This window comes from Chrysochloris asiatica, unplaced genomic scaffold, assembly GCF_000296735.1.
Source record: "Chrysochloris asiatica unplaced genomic scaffold, ChrAsi1.0 scaffold00020, whole genome shotgun sequence".
Taxonomy (NCBI): domain Eukaryota; kingdom Metazoa; phylum Chordata; class Mammalia; order Afrosoricida; family Chrysochloridae; genus Chrysochloris; species Chrysochloris asiatica.
Window position 1 is genome coordinate 16,372,751 of NW_006408538.1, and position 23,830 is coordinate 16,396,580.

Consider the following 23,830-nt stretch of genomic DNA (forward strand, 5'->3'; position numbering starts at 1 on the left):
GAAATGAAGCAGAGGCCCCATGCCTTCCTGCTCGGGGTCATCCATTGGGACCACGTATCCCTGAAGGAGACCCGCCCTGGACTGGCAGTGGCCTGGAGCCCACTCCTCTACCTGATTTGCCATCAGTGGTGGAGGTGGTGGACTGTTCCGTGGGGCAGGGGCAGGGACCCTTGCATCTCACCACCAGCTGCTTGTTGCTCAGACATGCCTGCTGTTCCAACTTACACTGCAGGAGAAAAGAAGCTGAGCTGGAGGCTGGAGGTCCTGCCCATGGGTCCCCCAGCTGGGGCACCCTCAAGCCTACCCTGGCAGCCACATCTGTCTCCCCGCTGGAGACAGGAGGGGCAGCCCTTCCATCTTCTGCAGAACACAGTGCACAGTGGTATGAGTGGCAAGCCCAGAAGTGCTGTCCAAGATGCCCAGGACCCCATGACCCCACCAACCCACTGCCTTGGGGGTCTATCCTAGTCCACAGCTTTCCTTTCTTTGCTGCTGTTGCCTCCCTACTGGAAACTTTCCTCAATGGCCTTCCCACAGGCACCTCCACTAGGATTTTCTCAGTTCTCTTCCTAACAAACAGCCACCGTTGCCCACTCTGAACTTCTGGCCACTCCCCAGCCTTCACTAGGAGACACTTGTATTCCCGTGTTACTGTAGTTTCCCCTGCTGGGATCTTTGTTTCTCCCTGATGGGAAGTGGATGGTTGCAGCATTTTCCCTTCCCTCACCTGGGCCCCCAGGGGCCTGTGAGGAAGGAACAGTGCTTCTTATGCTCTGCAAAGAACAGTGAGGCTCAGAGAGACCAAGGGCGACCCTGTCCGGGGGGCACAGGGCTAGGATGGTCTTCACCTTCCTATGCAACAGCAGCATGGTCCTTGGACCACACCCTTACTCAAGCCTCCCTTTGCCTTCACATGACACAGTGCCTTTCTCCTTCTCTGTCGACTCAGCCTCTGTCTCCTTTTTGGCCTCACTAGCTTGGAGCCCTGGTGGTACATGTGATTCATTACTCAACTACAGACTAAGAGGCTGGCAGTTCGAACCCACCCAGAGGTACCTCAGAAAAAGGCCTAGAGATCTACTTCCAAAAGGGCATGGCCTTGAAAATCCTGTGGAGACGTCTGACTGTATACACAGGGTTGCCGTGAGTCCGAATCGAATTAACTTGACGGCAACTGTGCTATTTGGGTTTTAAAATGTGGCTTCTGCCTTAGTCTTCATGTTCCTCTCTCTTTCACTCCATCCCCCTGGGTGGCGTCAGGCCCGCCACATCAGCCAGACCAGATGACTTCAATCCGCATCTCACAATCACGACTACAGCCTGCATTTCATGGTACTTTGAAGCTTATAAAGCATTTCTGCAAGTATTCACCAGCTGCCCTCCAGTTAATTCTAACTCACAGTGACACCGTGTGTGTCGGTGGAACTGTGCTGGAAAACGCCACAGATGTAGCTTACTTCTGCTCTGGGACACACGGTCACCGCGAGCTGGGCCCAACTCAAGGGCACCAGGTTTCTGTTTTGATTTTGCACAACTACTGTCTCACCCAATATTGTCCTCAGAAATGTCTCATAAGGTAGGAATCCATTCCCCTAGCCACATGGTCTTCTCACAGAGGATTATTTCTTCCTTTCCCAGAACAGCCCCATGGCTCACTGGGGAAAATCATGGCCCATATGCGGAAATCTGCTTGTGGGGAAACTTCTCTGTCCTTTACTGACCTGCTAACAAGTGGGTGTTTCCCTTCCACAGACATTTGTGAGGCCCTTACCTCACTTAAGGAGCCCTGATGGCCCTGTAGGATAAGCCCTGGACTGCTAACCGAAGATCACCAGCCTCCCGTGGGAGAAAGATGAGGCTTCCTGCTCCCTTAAAGATTTACAGCCTCAGAACCCCTATGTGGAGTTTCTGTGAGTCGGAATTGACTTGAAGGCAGTGGTTTTGGTTTGGAGGTTTACCAGCCCATGTGTCTCACATGGGCCCCACCCCTACCTGCATCTGCTCTAGTTCAGGTACAGAGTTTGACTCAGACTGGGCCATCCTGGTACTTGGGAGCAGGGGTGCCAGGGTGCAGGGCCTGAGCTGCAGGTGTCCTTCCTATGGGTGTTCCTGAAGTGACCAAGCCTATCTGGCCCCACCTCAGACATGGCAACCCCAGTCTCTGTTCCCTGTGGCCTCGGGTGTGCCCTCCCCACATTCCACCTGAGGTCCCAACGCCTCACCACGGAGCTGTAGGTGTGACCATCAGAGCCGCAGACAGAATCGAGCTGTGCCATGTGACAGGGCTTGCAGATGGTGTCTTTGTTTCCATGGAGTTTCAAGGCAGGCTGCTTGATTCTAGAGAAGGAGGAGGGCACAGGGAAGGAGGAAAAATGAGAGGGACAGGAGAAAGGAGGGTTTGGAAGACCCATTCTGACAGGAAGCTTATGTCTGTGGCCTATAGCCAATTTGGCCCTGCTCCCTGCCCATCCCCCTGCTCCTAAAGGCGGAACCAACCGAGCAAGGCACAGACCCCCAGCTTCCCCGTCTCCAGGGGAAGGCTGAGTTCAACAGAGCCTTCAGGTAGCAACTCCAGGTTCAATGTGATGGAGAAGGTGAGTCAGACTTTGTACATCAGACCACATCTGAAGCCGCACACTTGAGGGGCACGTCTCATCTGCAGACCTGTTTTGTTTGGCCTCTAAGGTGTATGTTGGTGCTTTTAAAATTGAACTATTTGCCAACATTTACAAAATAGGAAAGTTTGCATAAAAATCTCAATTTCTGGTTTTTCCAGAAAAGGAAAGATTTGTCTGTCCTGGCCCTACCTTCCAGCTGCCCCCTTTCTACAAGGTCTGCCTTGACCAGTCCTCTTTTATTTGTATTACCTGCCAGGCCCCTGTCGGCACTGGACACTACAATCCTCAGTCTCTGGTCTGAGTCTCTGATTCGGGAACACACTGCCATCAAGTCAGTTACAACTCAGAGACCGTCTAGGACACAGTAGAATGGCTGCTTAGGGTTCCAGACACACACTGCAAGTCTCCATGGGAGCAGACTGCCTCATCCTTGTCCTGTGGAGTAGCTGGTCACTTTGAGCCATAGACCTTGCAGTTAGCAGCCCCACGCTTAACCCTCTGTACCACCAGGGCTCCTTATACTTTGGGGAAAGACGGAGGAAGCTGAGACTTTCTGCGTGCAGGTATCGGGACCAGGTAGGATCTTATCATTGTACTGAAGCTGCTGCTGCTGCTGTTAAGTGTTGTCAAGTTGGTTCCGATTCACAGCAACCCTGTATAGTGTTTCTGAGGAGCAGCTGGTGAGTTTGAACTGCCAACCTTGTGATTCAAACCAACCTTAGGTCTAGAGCTTCTTCTCCAGCATCACACCAGGACTCCATATTGGAGCTGAAGTCTCCTCCCCATGAGTTTTGGAAGCTACAACCTTAAGCATGCCATGACATCGTTGTATGTGAGAGCTAGAAGGAACCTCAAATGATCCAGTCCAACCCTATTAGTCTTACACATATAGACACTAAGGTCCAGAGAGGAGATGCGTTCCACAGTGTTTGGGATTGTCCTCACAGGGTATGGTGGTTTTTAAATACATCCGCAAATTCTTTGACACTCTTCCCTTCAAATGATGGAGCCTAATGTCCCTTCCCCTAGAATGTGGGCAGCCCTGAGTAACTGGCTCCTAATAAACAGGATGTGGCAGAAATAATGGTGTGTGGCTTCTATGACTAGGTCATAAAAGACACTGTGGTTCCTTCTTGCTCTCTCTGTTGAATCACTCACTTAGAGGAAGCCAGCAGCCACGTTGTGAGGAAACTCAAGCCGACCTCTGGAGAGGCCTGTGTGAGTAGGAACTGAGGCCTCCAGCCAACAGACAGGTAAGTGAGCTTGGAATGGGTGGAATGGGATCCTTCAGCCCCAGTCAACATCATAATTGTAACCTTGTGACAGACCCTAGGTCAGAACTATTCAGCAGGACCACTGCTGGGGTATTCATGCCCAGATACTATGTGAGATAATACAGTGCTTTAAGTCACTATGTTTTGTTCTACAGCAACAGGTGACAAATAGAGAAGGACAGGACAGTCAAGCCCTTACACTTTGGACAAACCTCTGGGCTCCCAGCCCCTCACCTGTGCTCCAGCTTCTTGCGACTGATGCACATGGCGCGCTGGTAGCCTTGGGCAACGCACATCTTGTGGCGGCTGCACTTCACTTTCTGGCAGGGATCCTTGGTGGTGTCCAGGGCTGAAGGGATGCAGGGTAGGGACACAGGTCACCTGGAAATCGGTGCCAGAAAACCCAGGAATCCCCAGCTCCACTTCTGAGCTGGGAGGTCCCTCCCTTCAGCAGCCTCAGCTCAGAACTCCCACCCTCATGAGAGTCTGGCTGCTCTAGGGTACCCCAAGACCAGTACTGGGATCTGCCCATTGCTCTCATGTCCTTATGGGTGCCAGACATCTTCCCTGACCTGGGAAGAGCTCGTTACCTTCGTCTCCCTGCTGATTGTCCTCCCAGCTCTTGATGTAGTCATCCTACAGAAGGACAAAGTTGGGGGAGAGGGACAGGCTAGGATTCACATCCTAGAGCAAGTGACTTCATGGCCAAGGAGAGGAGAGGGCTGGGCTACTGTTCCCATGTACAAATCTGCCCCCACTTTAGTGGCTGCCTAGATGTCCCCTGTCTACTGCCTTCTCCAACCTCTATGTCTAAAAGCCCATGTCCAGACCCCTTGCAGCCTCTCCCACACATTCCTCCTTCCCCCATGTGGAATGCTGGTAGGGAAGAAGAAGAAATCAGGGCGAGGGCATGGAGGGAGCAAAGGGGAGAGTAGGGTGTGCTGTACTCACCTCCACTTCCTGGGGATCAGCAAACAGCAGTAGGTTACAGGAAACACAGCAGGATGAGAAAGGAGAGAAAGGAGATCTCAGTAGGTAGCCCACCCTTAGACCACAGGTTCCAGGTTTTCCCTGGCCTCACCATCTGGCGGTGGGTGCCGGGCAATGGCCTTTGACTATTAATATGGACTGAATTATATCCCCCAAAATAAGTGTTGTCGGGCTTCCCCTTCCCTGCCTCTACCCTTCTCTCCCTCCCAAATTAAGAGAAAATAAAAATGTGTTGTGGCACTGTGGGATAAATGCTGGACTGCTAGCGCAAGATCGGTGCTTCAAACCCACCAGTCACTCCTTGGAAACCCTATACAGTGTCACTATTAGTAAGAATCCACTGCATGGCACAGCAACAACCCTGTCTCTGATGATAATCCTATTTGGGAATGTGTTTCCTTTGTTAAGTTAATGAGACAGTATTCATGTATGGTGTGTTTTAAACCAAAACCAAACCCACTTCCACTGAATCAATTCTGACTTACAGTGACCCTACAGAACAGGGTAGAACTGCTCCTCAGGGTGTCCAAGACTATGAATCTTTTAGGGAGCAGAAAGCCTCATCTTCCTCCCACAGAACAGCTGATGGGTTTGAACCGACGCCTACCTTGTTAGCAGTCCAACACTTAACCCAGTATGCCACTGGGCTCCCTGCTCTGAAACAGGAGATTAAACAAACGAAAGAAGCAGGGATGACAGAACCTTCTGAGGTAGGACATTCCCACTAGAAAGGAGAAGTAGACCAGCCTGGAACAGCTAGAGCAACAGAAGATATGTCTTCAAAGAAAGATCAGGAAAAAAACAAAACAAAAATGGCAGTATGACTGGCAACTACAAGAATAAGAAAGTTGTTCGCCAGGAAGCCATCAAGGCAAGCAATCAAGTCCCTTTAGGACAAACCCCCGTCTAAGACTGAAGCTCAAAGGGAACACATGAGCAGGCATGTAAGCTTGCTGGCGACCACATTGGTCTACTGATGAGTGGAACAGGGGGAAAGGCAGCAATGAAGAAATGGGCTGAGTTCAACCACGTTCCGTAGATTCCTGTTGACCTGGAGATGAGAGAGAGAAGAGGAAGGGCTGGTTGGTCCAACGTGTGATGAGACCTGGGGACACCTGAGCCCATGGACAAGGACATAGCCACAGAGGGCTAGAGCTGAGAGTGAAGCATCCAACTGATATGAAGTGAGGGGAGATGCACAAGAACAGCCAAACTTGCATACAGTACCCATTTCACCTAGCCTCGATGGCTTGATAATCAGAACTCGACTAGAAGAAGATAAACAAAGAAATATTTTTTGATAAAGGAAACAAGGATAAATTGCTACAATTTGATGAACTTGACCTATACTCATGGCTGTAATAGCTCAAAATACCAACAGAGAGAGAAGGGGTCTTCACATCAACTATCAGTGCTATCCCCTCTGTACACAGGGTAGACAGGGACGGACAATGTAGACATCGGCTACCTAAAATGAGGGGGCAATAAAGGCATGAAGTGACTGGCTTACAAGGTTTCAAGAGGGAGTTTAGTTTAAGAGTATTGAGGGGGGGCGGGGAAGAAAGAGTCCCCACTGAATAGATTACATCTTGTCTAGATGGGTCTGGTGAAAAGAGATGCAGATAAAATTCTTATGATTCAATAGTGAATAATTGTTATCATGACTAACTGCGACTGTCACAATTGTAAAGGTAGAAGTTTTGTAACAAAAACTGGGGAGCATTTCAAAAAAGAATGTCCAGAGATAAAGAAGTGAAGGAAAAATGATTCCCCACATGATACTTTTTAATCTTTTGTAATGGTACCTAACTGTAAGATTTGGGTTAGGATTAGAGAGGATGAGAGGTGGATGAGTGTAAATATGAGACCTCTGACTGAAGAGGAGAAAGGAAAGATTGACTTCTGTGTATGGTTTAAAGAAGGCAATAGGGAAGAGCTGGAAATTCCAGCGTTTGGAGTGAAACTAAAAAGAAAAAAAGAAAGAAACCTGTGGAGGTGGTCCAAAGGGTCTTCTGCCAGTAATAAAGGGCCTAGTGATTTTTTTTTTTTTTTTTTTGATATGGTAGTTTTCAAATACAATGCTTTCATAGACTAAAAAAAACAACAACTGGGGAGTAATCTTACAGCCCAGAAACAGAGAACCCTAGGACTGTCAAGGGTGAAGAGCACAAGCGGAATGCAGAACCTTATCGAGAGAAGCAGCAATACCAGAGATGGAGGCAGAGATGGGGACATGGAGAGAGGGAGCAGTTGAGGACTCTAGATTCATGGGAAGAGAGGCACTGAGAGCTGGTGGCCAGGAAGCAGGCTTGCAGAATGTGTGCTTTGGTGGTTTAAATTATTATATATGCCTGAGGGTTAAAAAAAAAAAAAAGTTAAATAGAGAGAAATACTGTTAACTGATGGTACATGGAGGGGATTATAATCATTGTAATGAAACAAAGTATATGATTTGTTGAATGTAAAACTGATGATCTGCCCTGTAAACTTTCACTCAATTCACAATAAAAACTTTTTAATGAAAAAAAAAAAGAAGAAGCAGCAGCCAGGATGAGGGGAGAGATAAGATACCAAGTCTCAGAAGAGAAAAGGACCTTACTTTCAAGCAGACACAGACAGAGACCCTTTGTCTAAAACTGGGTACTCTGAATTAGAAACAGCCTGCTGACTGTGAGAAAATCAATGTGTTTATGCAGGCCATCCATTTGTGGCGTTTGCCCTAGGACACCACTAAAGAATTAAGGCGATTACTATTGTCCTCTCATGGGACTGCTAGCAGGGGCTCTGGTAGAGCAATGTGTTAAGCATCGGACTGCTAATTACAAGGTTACCGATTCAAACCCACCAACTGCTCCAAGGGAGAAAAATGAGGCTGTCTGCTCCCATAAACATTTAATGTCTTGGAGCAGTTCTACCCTCTATATGAGCCCAAATCTCTGTGAGTTGGAATCAATTCTATGGCAGTGGGTTTGGGCCCCAGACTTACCAGAAGTTGTCAAGAGTAGTTATAAGGGTGGGGTAGTGGCCCCCTTCCCGTATTCCTGGACCTGCCTGGCACACCCCAAGCAGGACAGATGTCTGTAGGACTCATAAAACCCCAGGAGCAGTGATTCTTAGTTTGTGTGCCCTGAAGGCCCCAGAAATACCTCTTTCCCTTTTCTGCTGGGGCCCCTCTGGAAGCCCCCTCCCGACACCTGCCTACCACATGAGTGCATGGAGGAAAGAGCCTCTTTCAGGTGCACAGGTGGAGAGCAGATGATGGCTGGATGAAAGGGGGCCATGCTCTGTCCCAATGTGGGTGGCCCCCCAGTAACCAGGATCCTGCTCAAATCCTCAGATTCAGGTGATTCTAAAAGCACCTCAGAGGTCTTCTGCTTCAATCTCCTCAGGGTGCAGGAGATTGCCCAGAAAGCCCAGAAAGGAGACGCACCCATACCCAAGGCCCACATCACACAGCCCAGATCTCCTGGCACTTGGCAGAACACTGTCTTACCTGCTCCAGCCTCAGGAGCTTCCCAAGGGCCTGTGGACCCCAGAGTGGCCAGAGGTAGTGCAGCTTCCCCCAGCCTGACAGGACACCCTCAACTTGTTCTGGCTCCTCCCTTTCCTCTATGAGATGGGAGAGGTTGCTAGAAACCAGTCAACACATCCAAGGGTTCTCCTGCTGGGGCTCTGCCAGGCAGTCAGGGAGAAGGCTTCTGGGGCCTGGAAGCTGGCAACACCAAGAAGCCATTTGCTGCTACTGCTGGACTACGCTCCAGGAGAAGCTACAGAGGAGCAGAGGCTGATGGAAGTCATGCTCCGCTGTACCCTTCACCCTGAGTATCACCTCCACCCAAGGATGAGAGATGTGTCAGTGGAGGCAGAGGCCACAGTGAGGGCAGAGGTGTGGAAGATTGCTGCGTGAGGGCTCTTCTACCAGAGGGCACCCATCTGGGGGCAGCCACTGGCATGGGGAAGGGCACCACAAGGGCTTTGGGGCCTCTGAGCTTCCCCCAGAAGCTGGCAAGCATTGAGGAGCAGGAAGGGACAGGAAAAATTTCCAGCACAACCTGGCAAAGGCCAGAAAGGGGCCAGGGCCATGCAGGCAGGTGGAATGCATTATATAGAGGTGGGTACCTGGGTGTGTGCCATGCACAGGTCTGAACATGAATCATACAACTTGTATGTGTACAGACATGTGTGCACAGGTCCCCACTAACAAGCATGTGTATGCACACACACATGTGCATAGATAGCAACAATGCATGCTGGGTATGTGTAGGAAAACAAGGACACTTTGAAACAGTCCACCCAATGCCAGATGGTTCTTATCCAGAAATGAAGTAACAGAATCCACTCCTGTGAGCAGCCTCCCGTTTTCACACTTGAGTATGGAGGCCCTCCCTCAGGCTCTGCCTTCCTCTTCTCTTCTGTAGTGAGAGATGGGGGATGGAGTAGAGGCCCACACCCGTTCTCTCTGTGAGAGCCTGGCTTGCGTGGCCCTCTCTCTTGATCTGTAGCTGTCTGTGTGCCTGTCTTTCTCCCTCTCTCTCTCTCACTGGGTCTCTCTCCTATCCTTTTACTCTGGCCACATCCACTCTACATAAACATGTCCACTGATTCTGAAAGGCCCAGGGGCCAGCAGAGGGAGGCCTGGGCCTTCCTCTGGGTGCTGGACACAACCAGCCCAGCTTCCTGGGTACCCGCCCAGATTCCATAACACTTTCTGGGCAAGCTTCTGAGGACATGACTTGAGAAGAATGTACTTGTGTGTCAGTAGGAGGTGCAGGGACCCAGCCTTCGGCAGGAGCGCCTTACGGTCTACCCCATGACAAGTGGGAAGTGGAGGCTGGAGTCACAAAGGCCAGGGTTATAGGACTGGGCCTCCAGCACAATGGGGCCCCCTGGAAGGGTGATGAGGTTATAAAAAGGGCAGCAGACATGGCTGGTCTTTGGAAGGCTGATGTGAGATTCCTGCCCTCAATCAACAAGAGTTGGGTGCCCCCATAGCCCACCCACCAGCACTAGCGTAGGGATGGGTCGTGGTCTCTGCTCCAGGCTCCTCCAGCCCCCAGGCTGCCACCAAGTTCCTTAATGTCTTATCGCTCCCTAGAATCTGGCTCTACCCTGTGTCTTTACCTCCCACCAGGCTGTGAGCAGAAGTCTGTGGGGCTCAGTATAAAGCAGGCTCTCAAAGGTTAAGATAAAAAATATCTGATTGGAAATCCAGGGGAAAAGGAGTTCTAAGAAAGAGGTGTGTCACCAGTCAGCTCCTGTCCTTTGTTAGACACCTTGTGTTCAGTGGTCCCCACCTGTCACCCCATTCCTGGAACACCAGGAGGTAAGACTCCTCTCCCTCATTCACCCCACCCACCTGCAGGGGCTGAGCTCTTTCTGTATACAAGTGCTGTCCTCAGTTCTAGCTGAACTGTCCCCACTGTGATGGGAACAGCGGTGGGGAGGGGGAGGAAAGCCTAAGCATTGCTGTATCCCAGGACCCTCACTCCCAGGAGGTGGGAGCAGCCATGCAGAGGAGGGATGAGTAGAAGAGGCAAGTCCTGGAGTTGTAGAGTCCCCATGCTTCCCCCTTACCAATTGACCTTGGACAAGTACCTTGACCTTAGGTACTCATAGGTCTACTGGGAGATCACAGGAAATGGTGGCATCCCAGAAGCACTCAACAATAAAAGCTGTTATTACAGAAGGAAAGATGATGAACTATCTGGTGGAGAGGATGAGGGGAACATGAACACAGGGATAGGAAGTGCCATAGGAGGAGTCCCTGAGGGGTGTGAGGGGAACTTGGTCCCTGTGGAGTCTTAGAAGTGAGGGGAGAGAGGTCATAAGGAAGTCCTTGGGGCAGCTTGGGACTCACTGTCTGTAGGCAGAGCCCAGGAACATACTTCGGGGCTTCTGAAGTCAGGTGAGAAACACATCATCGATAAGGTGAAAAGAAGGTGTTTGTTGGCAAGTGTGAATAATGCGTCTCAGTTCAGTGGTGTTTATTTATAGCTCCCAAGTGGACTCATTAGCAGCTCTGAGAAATGGCCCATTAGTGTACCATGACCTCCTCAGGAAGCAGGAGTCCTGGTTCTAATGCTGCCTCAGTTGCCAATTGTGCCCTCCTCTGAAAAGCAAGGATTGGGAAGGGCTACAAGCAAGAGCCAGAGCAGAAGTGGACAGGCCACACACAGGCTGTGACCCATGGCTCTGGGATTAAGCAGTTCCAGGTCTATTGGCCCAGTTAGTGCAGCTCATCACTGAGTGATGACCGCAGATGTGGCAGCATAAACCCAAAAGTGCTCAGCACAGAGCAGACACATAAGGAAACTTCTGGAATGTACTGGTGCACCATGGCAGGTGAATGGTGCTATTAAGTGGAACCCTCTCCAAGTTTTTTCATGTGCCTGTCTTCATTCTATCCTTATGATCCTGCAAAGTAGGCAGACCATCCCCATTAAAAATGAGAAAACGAACAATTTTTTTTTTAAGTTAATTTTTTTTTTTTTTTTAGAAACGTGTGGCTCAAGAGGTAGAGCAACCAGTCAAGGCTGCAAGACAGTTGAGTAGTGGAGTCAAGCCTCCCTTGTAGACTGTGGACAGTTATAGGGTTTCTGAGAAATAGTTGGCGGGTTTGAACCGCCGACTTTGTGGTTAACAGGTTAATGCTTATCCTACAGTGCCACATCAGGATTCCACTTGTTGTTGTTAAATGCTGCCGAATCGGTTCTGACTCACAGCGACCCTGGAAAGGGTTTCTGAGAAGTGACTGGTGAGTTTGAACCGCTGTGGTCCAGTGATCACAGCACCACACCAGAACTGCAGGATTTCACTTGTTAAGTGCGTTTGAGTGGGTTCCTGTATAGAGTTTCCAAGGAGTGGCTGGTGGGTTTGAACTGCAGATTCCACTTTTTGTTAAGTGTTGTTGAGTCAGTTTCAACTCATAGCAACCCTTGCGGTTCAAATCAATCTTGCTGTCCAGTGCATTAACCCACAGTGCCACTAGAGGTGGGTGATTCCAGAAGAGAGGAGCAACATTTTATACTAAGAAGTCAGAGGATCTGGAACCAAGAGTTCACGTCATTCCTAGCTCTCTGTCTTGTGTCCTTGGGCAAGTCGCTTCCTCTTGTGAGCTTAAGTTTCTTCCTCAGTGTCACAGGGCTTTCAGCGCTGGCTGCACATTAGAATCACTTGAGGAGCTTTCTCATACTTTCTTGTGCTCCTGGGTAGCACTGTAGGATAAACTCTGGACTGCAAACCACAAGGTCAGCAATACAAACCCACTAGCTGTTCCTTGGAAACCCTATACAGGTTGTTAAGTAACTTCCCCTGACCTTCCTGCCTTCCATCTACCTTCCAGGCTGGTGCAGCCACAGCGATAGTTCTAGAATACAACTGTGGTTATATCTCTCCCTCTTTAATATCCTTCACTGAGGCCTCAGTTTGCTTTCACTGTGAAAAACACAACAACATTTTATTAAGTGGGTGGTGGGTGAAAAAAATGATTTAAACCAGAATGTTAACAGTAGTTTCCTCTAGGGGGTAGAATTAAAAAAAAAAAAAAAGTTGTCATCTTTCTGCCTTTTTCTAATTAAAAAAAAAAAAAAGTCTACAATGTACATGTACTATTTTGCAATGATGGAAAGAAAATACAGTAAGAATTGTATTTTTACATCTTTCCCTGCTTGCCTAGCACCTACAGAAGAAAGTGTTTCTTCTCTTGATCTGTTCCAGATTACCCCAGCCCCAGGTTCTTCTAGTGTACGTTCTAGCACATTCCTCTTCCCCTCCTGGAATGAATGAGTGTTCCAACCCAGCCTCAGCTCAGGTACCACCTTCCTGAACCCCTTCCCAGATCCAGTTTTCCTCCAGGCCCACGGTGCCTTGTCTAGCAGTGCTCTGTGTATATTCTTCTGCTTCCATTTAACTTATTGAGATGGTGAGTTCCAGAGGGCAGAGACCACATAAAGTCCAGCTCTCTGTGCCCAGCGCCTAATACATAGTAACAATGCTATTTAATTATAGCCAGTCTTTTCAGCAATTATCACGTGAGAGGCATTGGGCTAAGTGTTATATATTCACTGTGGCACTTAATCCTCATGACAACCCTAAAACGAAATTACTATTTTTATTCTCATTCTTCAGGTAATAAACTTGAGGCTTACCAGACTCGCATACCTAAAGCACAGCACAACTACCACTAGCATCCAAATTTAGGGTTTCAGAATCCAGCTCCTAACAAGGCTTCTGTTATTCTGTTGTTAAGTGCCGTTGAGTCGGTTCCGAGTCATCACGGCGGTTCCAAGTCATCACAACCCTGTAGAGGGTTTCCAAGGAGCAACTGGTAAGCTTGAACCACTGACCTTTAAGTTCATATTGACCTTGAAGTCCAGCACATTAACCCACAGCGCCACATGTTAGCTGATGAAGGAAGTCCGGGGCCCAGGATCCCCAGTGCCAGCCTGTGGGTGGTTTCTACCACTCTACCAGCTCTATCTCAACCCCCAGGCAGGGAGGTGTTGGTTGTGGTGTGGAGAGACCTCTGGGTCCCCCACTTCTCCAGGCACTTTCCAGAAACCCCTTCACACACCCTGGTTCTGGCTGGTTTGTAGCTACCCCAATTTCCTGCTTTGATCTCTGCTGCTCAGCTCAGTTGCCATAGAGACGGACTCACAGCGCCAAGCTGGGGAGAGGTGGTGGGGAGTGCGCAGGCCCACCCCGGCTCAGGGGCACATGCTGGGCGTTTCCAAGCGCTGTTTACTTCCTGTCATTTTAATTAGCACCCAAATCACCCGCTCACTTCACAGCTTGAATTAACCCAATGTTTACCAGCCTTTCCATCCTGTCCTTCTAGGAAGGCATGCCACCACAGCGAATCCTGCAAAAAAGCAACCCTCCAATACTCTACTGGGGGAAGGTCTCCACCTGCCTCATTGCGGCACAGTGTGGCGCTGAATCCGGACACTGGGTTGGCCTGGCCACGCAGCACCGGTGAGAATGCAGGCTGGAGAATCCCTTTGCTTCACGGGACTCTGCTTCTGTGTATACAAAATGGGACTGAGTCCCTTGCCTTCCTCACTGGCTGTGGAGGGCCCCGTGAGGTGATAGCTACCAAGAGCCAAGCTCTGCACTTCGAAAGAAACGGAAGCCCTGAGTGCTGGCTTCCTAGGTGCACACAGGAGGAGGCCGGGGAGGAAGGAGGAGCTGGAGGCCCATGCTGGGCTCATAGTACCAAAGGGCTTCGAACATAGACTTCTGACCCTTGTCTCCAAATGAGGATAAAAGTCCAGAAGCACACGACAGGACCAAAAAAAAAAGTCGTTCATCACAAGGCTTCAGATAAACTACAACTTTGTCACTCTGTTACAACATCGCTTCGTTTTTAAAAAAAAAAAAAAATAGTTCAAGAACCTTTAAAAATGGAAGTGAGCCAAGACCCTCTCGACCTAGACACCCTATAAGCCAAAACCAAAAAAAAACAAAAAACAAAAATGGCTACTTTGGAGAGCGGAACTACACTCCACATCTCCAGACCTTGCTTTCTGTGTGCCTCTGGGTGGATTTGAACTGCCAACCTTTAGGTTAGTAACTTAGTGCTTCACTGCTTGTACCTGTTCCTGGCATTATTTCCACCTCATTCCTCAGGCAAAGGAGAGTGGAGGAGAGAAACTTGTGATTGGGGCCTCCTCCCACCGTCTCCTGGAAACAGCGGCAAGAACAAAGAAAGATGGACCCAGGAGAGCCAAAGTGGGGGCCACTGCGGACTGACACCCCCTTTACATGCTCAGGCAGAATTCCTTGAGGAGGCAGGTTCCCCTCATGAGTGGGGCTGAAGGCCCCTCTCACAGCTGGTCTGAGAGAGACAGGTTGGGGGGGGCAGTCATTAAATATTTGCTCCTCTCTCTCAGAGGGAGTGGCAGCAGCTGCTTGTCTGAGCTGGACAAATAGAAGGAGGCTGGCATCTGGGAGACTCCCACTACCTCCCACCTCCCCTCTGAGGAATTTCCTTGGAGGGCAAAAGGGCAAAAATGTGTTTTTCACTCCCTAGGAGCCAGCAACTCTGGCTGGGCTCAGGTATGCCCATTGCCAACGCCCACACATACATACTCCTTTGGTCCTAACCTTTCCTGCTATTTCAGGGACAAAGCTGTGGGGATTATGGGTAAAACATCTCAGGACCTCAGGGCCATGGCAGCAGATTGGGGTCAGGATTTCAATCCTAGGCATTTCTGAGGGAGCTCCCCTGGAGCTGAGGAGACCTGGACAGGGTCTAGTGAGGAAGATGGACCAAGGGGGAGGCAGGTTCTTCATGTGCCTCTTGGGCCAGCCCTGCTCTGGACCTGTTTCTTTATCTGTAACATGGGACTGAGGGTGGTCTCCATGGTTCTGTCTGCCCAGATTTACCACACTGAGAACTTTGAGAAGATTGGAGCAGGAGCCTGAACTGTCAGACGAAGATTCTCTGATTGGTGCAAGGGGTCACAGAGTTAGAGAGGGAGCCAGGCAGAGGGAAGATAGCCCGGAGGGGCTTGTGTGAAGGTAGCTTTCACCTCTTTCCAGGGATGGGGGAGCACAGAGCAGGAGGGGCAGGATGCTCTGCCCTGGAAAATGTTGTCTGTCCTTAGCCCCTGCAGGTCTGATGTGGTGGGCCTGTCTGAGGGCACTGAGGTGGGGAAGATTTGGTGATGGGGAACCCCAGAAGGAAGAAGAGGGCTGTAGCAGATGCAAGCCCAATGCAGCACATGTGCTGAAGGACAAGAGCACAGGGGACAGGCTTCCTAACCTTGTTCACTCCCTTCAAAAGACTGATTAGAGAGCTCAAGGCTCTTGATGTATCTGCCTCAGCCCTTCTGAGGTTCAGGAAGAGGAAGATATCTTTCCAAGTAACACAGTTCAGACTACAACCCCATCATTCCTTGACCCTTCTTCCCTACAACCTTCACTTCCAACACCTGAACCTTCAATGTTACCACCTGGAGTAGAGACCTAGGAGAGGAGGGTCAGATCCTTTCTGGCTCTCGGTTTCCACGTTTACATTAAGCATCTACTATGTGCACAAATACCTTGTGCAGGGCTCTGGGATTAGGGGGGTAAAACAGCTCTATCTGCCCTTAGGGGACCAGGACACACAGACATTAAAACAAAAAAACACAGAGGACTCTTGAGACACAAGATCAGAGTATAAAAGTGTCCAGGCTGAACCCAACATATGCCAAATGAGTTTATGGCCAATCAATGCTCCAGGGGCCCCGTGGACAGGGCTGTGTCTACAACAGCAAACTGACCATGTCTTTGGGAGGAGGGGGTAGGATCAGAGGCCAGCACACCTCAAGGATCTCGTCACCCTATAGCCTGCAGCTTGGCCCAGGTCCGTCTGCCCAATTCATATATCGCCATGATTCTAAAGTCAAACCTGGAAACCTATTTTCCCTGTCCACAGCCCTAAGAAGACCCACAATGCACCTGCAAAGAAACACATGCAAGGAGGATGTCCAGCCCGAGGTGCTGTTAGACCCCATTCCCAGACTTCTCAGCCCACTGAAACTGCCTCTCCTTCCTCAGGAGGAAAAGGGAAAACCCTTCCTTAAACCCAGAACCCTTCTGCCCAGCTTGTGGGTGTGGTGTGGGTGTGAGGTTGGGGGATAAGACCATAGTGGAGGGGCTGTTAAGGGCTTTAAGTTCATTCTCTGAAGTCACAGAATGCCAAGAGCTCTGTACCCTATTTTCTTTACCCTGCGTATTAACTAAAACCAACATCCCAAAATGGGAAGTACCTTGCACTGCTAGTACTCTCCTGTCACTAGTAAACAAAGAGAGCACTTTCCCTGGCCCCTTGGGGACTGGAGTCAGATATAGCTTTACCCTCCTGCAGAGAGCCTCTGACTTCCTACAGAATGGGAAGGGGAGGGGGGTGTTGGCTTTCCAGTCTCTTCAGAGTGCCAGAAAGACAAGAGAAGCATATGGTAGACTCCCCCCATCTCTAGGCAAAGGAAATGTTTTATGTGCTCTGTTCCCAAGGCTTGGGGAGTTCAAGAGTTCCTTACACCTTTGGCAGTAGGGAGACACCAGCTCCCTCCAATGTGGGAAAGGCTAATTAGGAACCAGGGTGGTGAGGGAGGTCAGGTAAGGACCCACCATCCTACACCAAAGCCTCAATTATGGAATCTCTTCTGACCCCGTTTTAGGTGTACACACACATATTCACCCACAAACATCTGTGCAGCTGTTTTCCATAGTTCCTATATAGTGGTGTGTGCTGGGGAAGGGAAAGTTGTGATATGGGGGCCCCATTGTGGCTAATACTTGATGTTGGTTTACTTGGTGCTCAATAGACATGAAAATTACCACATGTGGCCGGCAGGCAATAGTATCCTTGGGCCAGACCCACACGACCATGGTGAAGCTTCTGGCATATGGTAGGTGCTCAAATCTGCAGCGAATGAGTGAATTAATGCACATTATTGGTGTGGGCTAGCCCCAGAAATACTGGTCCATCTGGTGGTTTCTGCATGGGGCTGGAGAGCACGGCTGGGCATGGCTGACCTCTGCTCATTTCAGACTCCCATTATGAAACCAAACTCAGAAGGGTTATATGATGTACTTGGCATCATGTAGTCAAACAGAGGCAGAGCCTTCCAGCTTGAATCCAGACCGTCCAACTCCTAATTCAGAGCTCTCCTGACCACACCGCATTCCTTGCCTCTCTTTTGAAGTGTCACTAAGCCAGGGGGTGGGAAGCAGATTGGTAGCAAACTGCTGAAAGCCCCTCTTCCTTGGAAGTGCTGTTCCTGCTTAGGATGCCCTGCAGGCTCATTGGGCACAAGCCAAAGTCGACTTTGTTCTTCAGGGAAGACTCCTTTCCTTCCCACTCGCACTGAAGTTTAGGCCTAGTGTTGAGTTGGACAATCTCTGTTCAAATCCCAACTCTGCCACTTTCTAACTCTTGACTCTTTGTTTGTTATGTAACTTCTCTGTGCCTCAGTTTCTTCAGCAACAAAAAGTGTATTTTACAGATGAGTACAAAGAAAAGGCTAATTCCAGGGTGATGCAGACGTTAATGCATTCGCCTGCTAACCAAAAGCTTGGCAGTTCAAGTCCACCCAGAGACATCTTAGAAGAAAGGTCTGGTGTTTTACATTTGAAAACCCGGTTCTACTCTGAAGCACAGTTCTGCTCTGACACTTATGGGATGACCAGGAGTCAGAGTTAATGGCAACTAATAAACGTGTTGTACAGATACAATAACGATCTACCCCACAGGTTGTTGAGAAGCACAAGAGAGGAAGCATATACTGTGAAGGCTTCCTGCAGGGACTGGCAGGTAGAAGTACTCACAGCTATCAGTGAGCTAACGTATATAAACTGTTGCCTCCTGCTGCCAAGCATAAGGCTGGGCACTCATAAATGGTATGGAAATTTCATGGATGCAGAGTACAAAGTAGAAAAGAGCCAAGTAGAAAGAGAACAGTTGATGCGGCCCAGCTAGGCTCTTTGGAGGCTGCCCTGAAGAATGCTGTGTAATAGTCCTGTCTCCTCTTTCCATCCTTATGAGGTTTGGATGCTTTTTTCCAAAGACTTACAGTCAAATCCTACTCAGTCCTATAGGGAATGAACCTGGAGATGGAAGCATTGGGGTTTGGGGCTCAGAAAAGCCCTGACTGTCCAGGGCAGGACACAGCTAGATCTGTGTGCCAAGAAGCCTGGCCAAGCTTTGACCCCAGCCTCACTCACAATCCCCATTTCCTGACATGATAGTCCCTCCTTCCTGGCAGCAGGGCACTGGCATTAAAAGATCTCTGCCCAGGCACAGGATGCCAGAGCTCTATGCCCCTCTGAAGGGAGGATTACTCAGTCAGTCAATGCTGCCTCCCTAGAATGCCAGGACTCAGAAAGAATGCTACACTGCATTCCCCTCTAACCAGTGCTGACCAGCTCCACATTGGAGCCATTCCTGAAGCTTTCTTCTCCTCCATTCTTTTGGATACTTCTGCTATAATTCTCTTAATCCTCCTCCCTCAATTCTGTCAACACCATTTAATGAGACATGCCCCTCACTCAAACAATCACTATCAATCAACTCCCTCAATCCTAATCCCAATCCCCAAGAAAATCCTAATCCTCCTGCTTGGCTCCCTTCTACAGGACCAAACTGGGGACCCTGTGCCATTTTGTGATTAAGAAGAAGGTTCTGGTTCAAACTGGCAACAATTTACTGGTTCAAAAGAAATTCCTAGCTCTCCTTTGAAGAGCAAATTTTTAAGAGAGCTGGCCTACTTGAGATAGAATATACATAAAGCCTACTGTTACTGTGCCCAATTGGAGGGCCTTCAGGAGAAGTGTGTGCCGTGCCTTCAGGGCCCCTGTGTTAAGGCTTTGTACTGAACAACTCTAGAAGGTGCCATTTACAACATGGTACCCTAGAGTTATACCTGCAGTAGCTCTGGGCTAGCTTCCTGCCTTTCTGCAGAGACTTCAAAGGACCCTAGGCACAGGATCTCATGCTCAGTCTTCCTTCTCTTCATGACCTGTATTCCTAAACCAGGTTACATTCAATGGAGGTTTAGAGTTAAGAGTTTTAGAGGAAAACTGTCCTACAAAAGCCTGAGACTACCCAAATGAAGAACCCTGGTGTGGTGTTATATGATAAGCACTGGACTGGTAACCACAAGGTTAGCAGTTGCTCTTGGAACCCTACACAGGGTCCCTATGAGCTGGAACCAACTCCAGGACATACAAGAACCAACATCAGCACCCACATTAATGCATGCCCCAAAGCTTGTCCTGAGCCTTGTACAGGCTCTGCAGAATTTCAAATCTGACATCTTTTATCGAATGCACTGGGAGGAAGGGGAAGTGGCTGGCATCCATACAAGGAGACAGTTGGGCAGCCCTGTGCCATGGGGTCAGGTGGCAAGCATTTGTCCTCACCCACAGAGTGGGCTATGGAAGCAGGTGGAGGGAGGGAGGGATCTTTTCTTTTTAAGCCTTCACTCTTTACTATTCTGATTAAATCCCCTCACTCTTCTGGTGTGCCACTGTAGAATCAGCACTGGACTGCGAACTACAAGGTGGGCAGTTCAAATCCACCAGCTGCTCCTTGGAAACAGGGTCACTATGAGTCGCAATCAACTCAAAGGCACTTTGATTAAGCATCTCTTTTTCCTCTGACCTTCACTGGTCCCATCAGCCAGCAAATCGGCAGGAGGCCTGGGCCAGTAGCATATGGATTCTGGATAGACCAGCCTGCTGCCGCCCCTTCGCTGTTGCAGCCTGGCTCTTCCCAGCAGCGGCAGGGCAGGAGACTGCAGCTTGTCTATGCTGGGCCTCAGGTACCACGCTAAGGTCTTGCCAGCCGGCCCCCGTGAGGGTGGGGCAGAGCCTGAGGCCAAACCGCCTTCTCTGGGCCCACACCGCTCAGCCCAGGGACCCAGGCCCTGGTGTTCCGCCCTCCCTGCTTCCTAGGAATTACAACCTGCCACTTTGACTCCTGAGAGAAAAAAAGATCCGTATCGCTGCCATTTCTCATCATTTGCAGGATAGCATATGTGCCATGTGTGCCTTAAACGCGTTCCTAAGGAACTTCTGGATGCATGTAATTTGCTAGAGAAGGAAAGGAAGGTCAAGGTGTGGCCTGTACGACTGAGGAGGGTCCAGGGAGAGGATGTAGGGTCCTTAAAGAGGCTTTCTGGGTACCTGGCGGCAATGAGCAGGTCACGGGGTGAGCTTGCAGCATCCGTGCCCATCCTCCATCCACACCTACTCTGTTCTGGGGAGGGGAGAGGAGTCCCTGCCACGCCCTGTGCCCTCCCCTCCTTACCCACTTCTGCACCCCAGGCTGGGAGGAAGGAGCTTGCCCGCTGGGAATGCTGCTTTGATTTCCCCTCTGATCTACAGGTGCCTGTAAACAAAGTGCTGCAGCGACGCGGGCTCTGCAGCCGCCGCCCCGCCCCCAGCCCGCAAAGTTCGGCCCAAGGTTAACCTAGGGGCTCCTGCAAACGTCCACCAAGGGCCCCCGGCCCAGCTTCTGGGATCCTCTGTTTTTCCAGCCCACCAGGCTACGATGTCTTGCCTCCGACTCAGAGCCGCTCCTCTCTCTCTCTGGGCCGGGTTTCCCTGTACGGTGGAGCCCCCCAAACCAGCCTCCACTCGCGTTCACGCCCCAGCGCACCGGAACCCCAAACCTGGCTTTGGCGACGACCCAAAGGTGGCCTCGGGCATTTTCACCGCCATCTCCCTCTTTCCCAATTACGGACGCTCCTTTCACTATCTCACCCTAGGAGGACCGCCCTCTGCCCCCACCCCCCCATCAAAGCTCAGGCCGCCGCCTCTTCTCAGGACTGAGGCCACCATCTAAAACGATGTTATACGGTCCCCGCCGGCCCCACCCAGAGCTACCCCTCCGCAGTGCCCCGCATGTGGAGCCCGCAGCATCCACCTGGCTAGGGGTAGGCACGGGGGCTAGATGACAAAACCCATGAGGAGTCAGTCTGGGGGCCCAGTTGCAGCAAGGGCTCTTCCCTGCCCCCCCCCACCGTCCCCTCTGCACCCCGCACCCCTTCTTGATGATTGACCAGCTAAGGAGACTCTGTCGCAAGTGCGCGCCGGGGAGTGTCTTCTCTCCCGAGACTTGCCGGGGACTGCGTGTGGGATTGGGGGCCCGGGCGGCGGGGTCACCGAGAGGGGGCCCTGGGCTGTGACGGCGGCGGCTGGGCAGTAAACAATGGGTGGGGGGCGGGGGCCGCTGTTTACTCCCGGTGCAATTAGCCCGCTGCGTTGCGGGAGCCGCCGGCTGCGACGTGTAGCGCCGGTCACAGCGCCCAGGGCTCTGCCCCAAAGCACCCTCTTCAACCTGCGTCCCGGTCCCGGCCCTCGCGCGCCTGCAGACTCACGTCTCGAAAGCGGTTCCAGTGCTTGATCTTGCCGCTGTACTGAGAGATGGACGACAGCCATTGCTCGTCCTCCATGAAATTGCCAGGGGTCTCCCCCTCTTTGAGCCCTTTGGCGTCGCCTTCGGCCAGGGCGGCCGCGGCGAGGAAGAGCAGCGGCAGCGCCAATCGCCTGCAGCTCGGGGCGCGCATCGTGGTCCGGGTTCGATCTGGGCTGTCTTGACTTCTGCAGTCTTCTAATGTCTTCCTCCCACCCCGCGGTTGACTCAGCTTCCTCTGCCCTCCTCCTGCGGTCTGACTCCGGTGAGAGACGGACGGTATAGGTCGTGGCTGAAATGTGAACTGTTTAGGAGATGCACTTGTCTGAAAAATCTCAGCGCTGGACGCGGAGAGGAAGAGAGAAGCAGCGAGACTGCGCCAGCTGGGGCTATGTCTGTAACTGTAGCATCAGCATCACGTTTGACATCATCATACCTGGCTAAAAAAAAAAATAATAAGACGGGAGGGGGTAGAGATTTCAAAGCGGAGCACTAGATCAGAGCGCCAAACGCCAGTCAGCCGGCGGCTGAGCCCAGATCAGGAGTTGCAATCCAAGGAATCAGGATCTTGAGTACCCCGGCTGTCTCTCCAAGGGCGGAGAGCAAGGAAGATGGGAATTGAGAGAACACACACAACACAACTCTCTGGTTACAAAACCAGCCCAGCTCAGGTGTCTAAAAGACAATTTGTCCACAGCCACTCTTTTCCCCCTACCCACAGAGGCCTACCCCAGCACCCGACAGCTGGCTTCTTGCCAGTTATGGCTTTACGGTAATGGGTGACTTCCTTAAGACAAAAGCCATATAACAACTGGCTGCTCAGAATGACTCTGCCCCCCTAGCCCTGCATGCTCATCTCAGGGCGAGGCCTGAGAACTGAATGGCTGGTGAAACAGAGACAGATGTCCTTCTCCCCAAGCAGCTGTTTAGGGGCTGTCACCCTTTTTGTTCCTTGACAACCCTAAAAGGCAAATGTCTGACCATTTCATCTGCCTTGAGGCTGCAAATCTGGAAAAGGCACATTTGCTCATGGTTTTGATTTCAACTTGATTCTCAGAAGCCACTGGGGGAAGGGAGGTCTGTTTTGGGGTATCTTGGGTTTTGCGAAATTGTGACCTGTGTGATTATCTGCAGAAAAATATTGACATGCTGGCTGGGAAGGATGGAGGCTGGGCACAGTCCCACAATCAGAGAAGTGGTGTGAGGTTTATATTACAAATAAAGGGAAGAGGAAACAATCTGACAGAACAAAACATATTGAACTTTCGGGACCCAAGCCCTAGAATGTGCTTTTATAAAAAAAAGACTTGGATGCTGTGATCTTTCAAAACATAAAACAAAACAAAGGCAATGGAAAACATGATCTTAATCAGTTGGAAAAACCCAGGTTACAAGGATTATAGTCACCCTGGTCTGGTCTGCCTGGGAATTTTGAACGCCTCTATGTCTTGGGCTGGGGCCCTCTTAGGAAAAGAGAAAACAATAGTTCCCTTTCTGTGTTTTCTTTTTCCCTCTCCAGTTGAACTTGGTGGGGGTGCTGCAATGAGGTTTGGCTATTGATGTCTTCATTTCACAGTAAATAAAACAGTCTTCCTAGGATCGGAGGTGGTGCTATGTAGCGTAAGAGCACAGCTTTGCTGGCATATAAACTGGTGATGGATTTCTACTTACTAGCTGTCAATCTGGACAAGGTACCTGATCTATTTTCTATTTACAAAGTAATGGTAATACCACCAATTTCATAATGCTACAGCAAAACTTGAACAATATTACCAAATAAGCAATGCCTGAACACAGTGAACATTTAAATATTCTAAGTTCTTCTCCCCTTACATGAAGAGAAGGCTATGTGTCCCCCAGTTCTGAAGATTTTACCAACAGTTGCCATCCTTACCCAACAGCTCATTCCCGGTCTTTTGTTGTTGTTGTTGTTGTTGTTAAGTGCCTTTTGAGTCGGGTCCGACCCATAGTGACCCTGTACAGGGTTTCCGAGGATGTAAATCTTTACGGGAGTAGAAAGCCTCATCTTTCTCCCGCGGAGC

At 50.3% G+C, this 23,830-nt stretch overlaps 1 protein-coding gene across 1 annotated transcript in view; it reads right to left on the reverse strand.

The window, feature by feature from the left end:
• SPOCK2 (sparc/osteonectin, cwcv and kazal-like domains proteoglycan (testican) 2) overlaps positions 1-23,830 on the reverse strand; it is a 35,360-nt gene that overhangs the window by 4,638 nt on the left and 6,892 nt on the right. The window contains exons 2-7 of the mRNA XM_006835869.1: positions 21,754-22,369; positions 4,844-4,852; positions 4,483-4,528; positions 4,127-4,241; positions 2,223-2,337; positions 112-226 (exon numbers count right to left, since the gene is read on the reverse strand). Coding sequence (XP_006835932.1) covers positions 112-226; positions 2,223-2,337; positions 4,127-4,241; positions 4,483-4,528; positions 4,844-4,852; positions 21,754-21,942 — 589 coding nt within the window. The 5' untranslated portion in view covers positions 21,943-22,369. The remainder of the gene's footprint in view (positions 1-111; positions 227-2,222; positions 2,338-4,126; positions 4,242-4,482; positions 4,529-4,843; positions 4,853-21,753; positions 22,370-23,830) is intronic.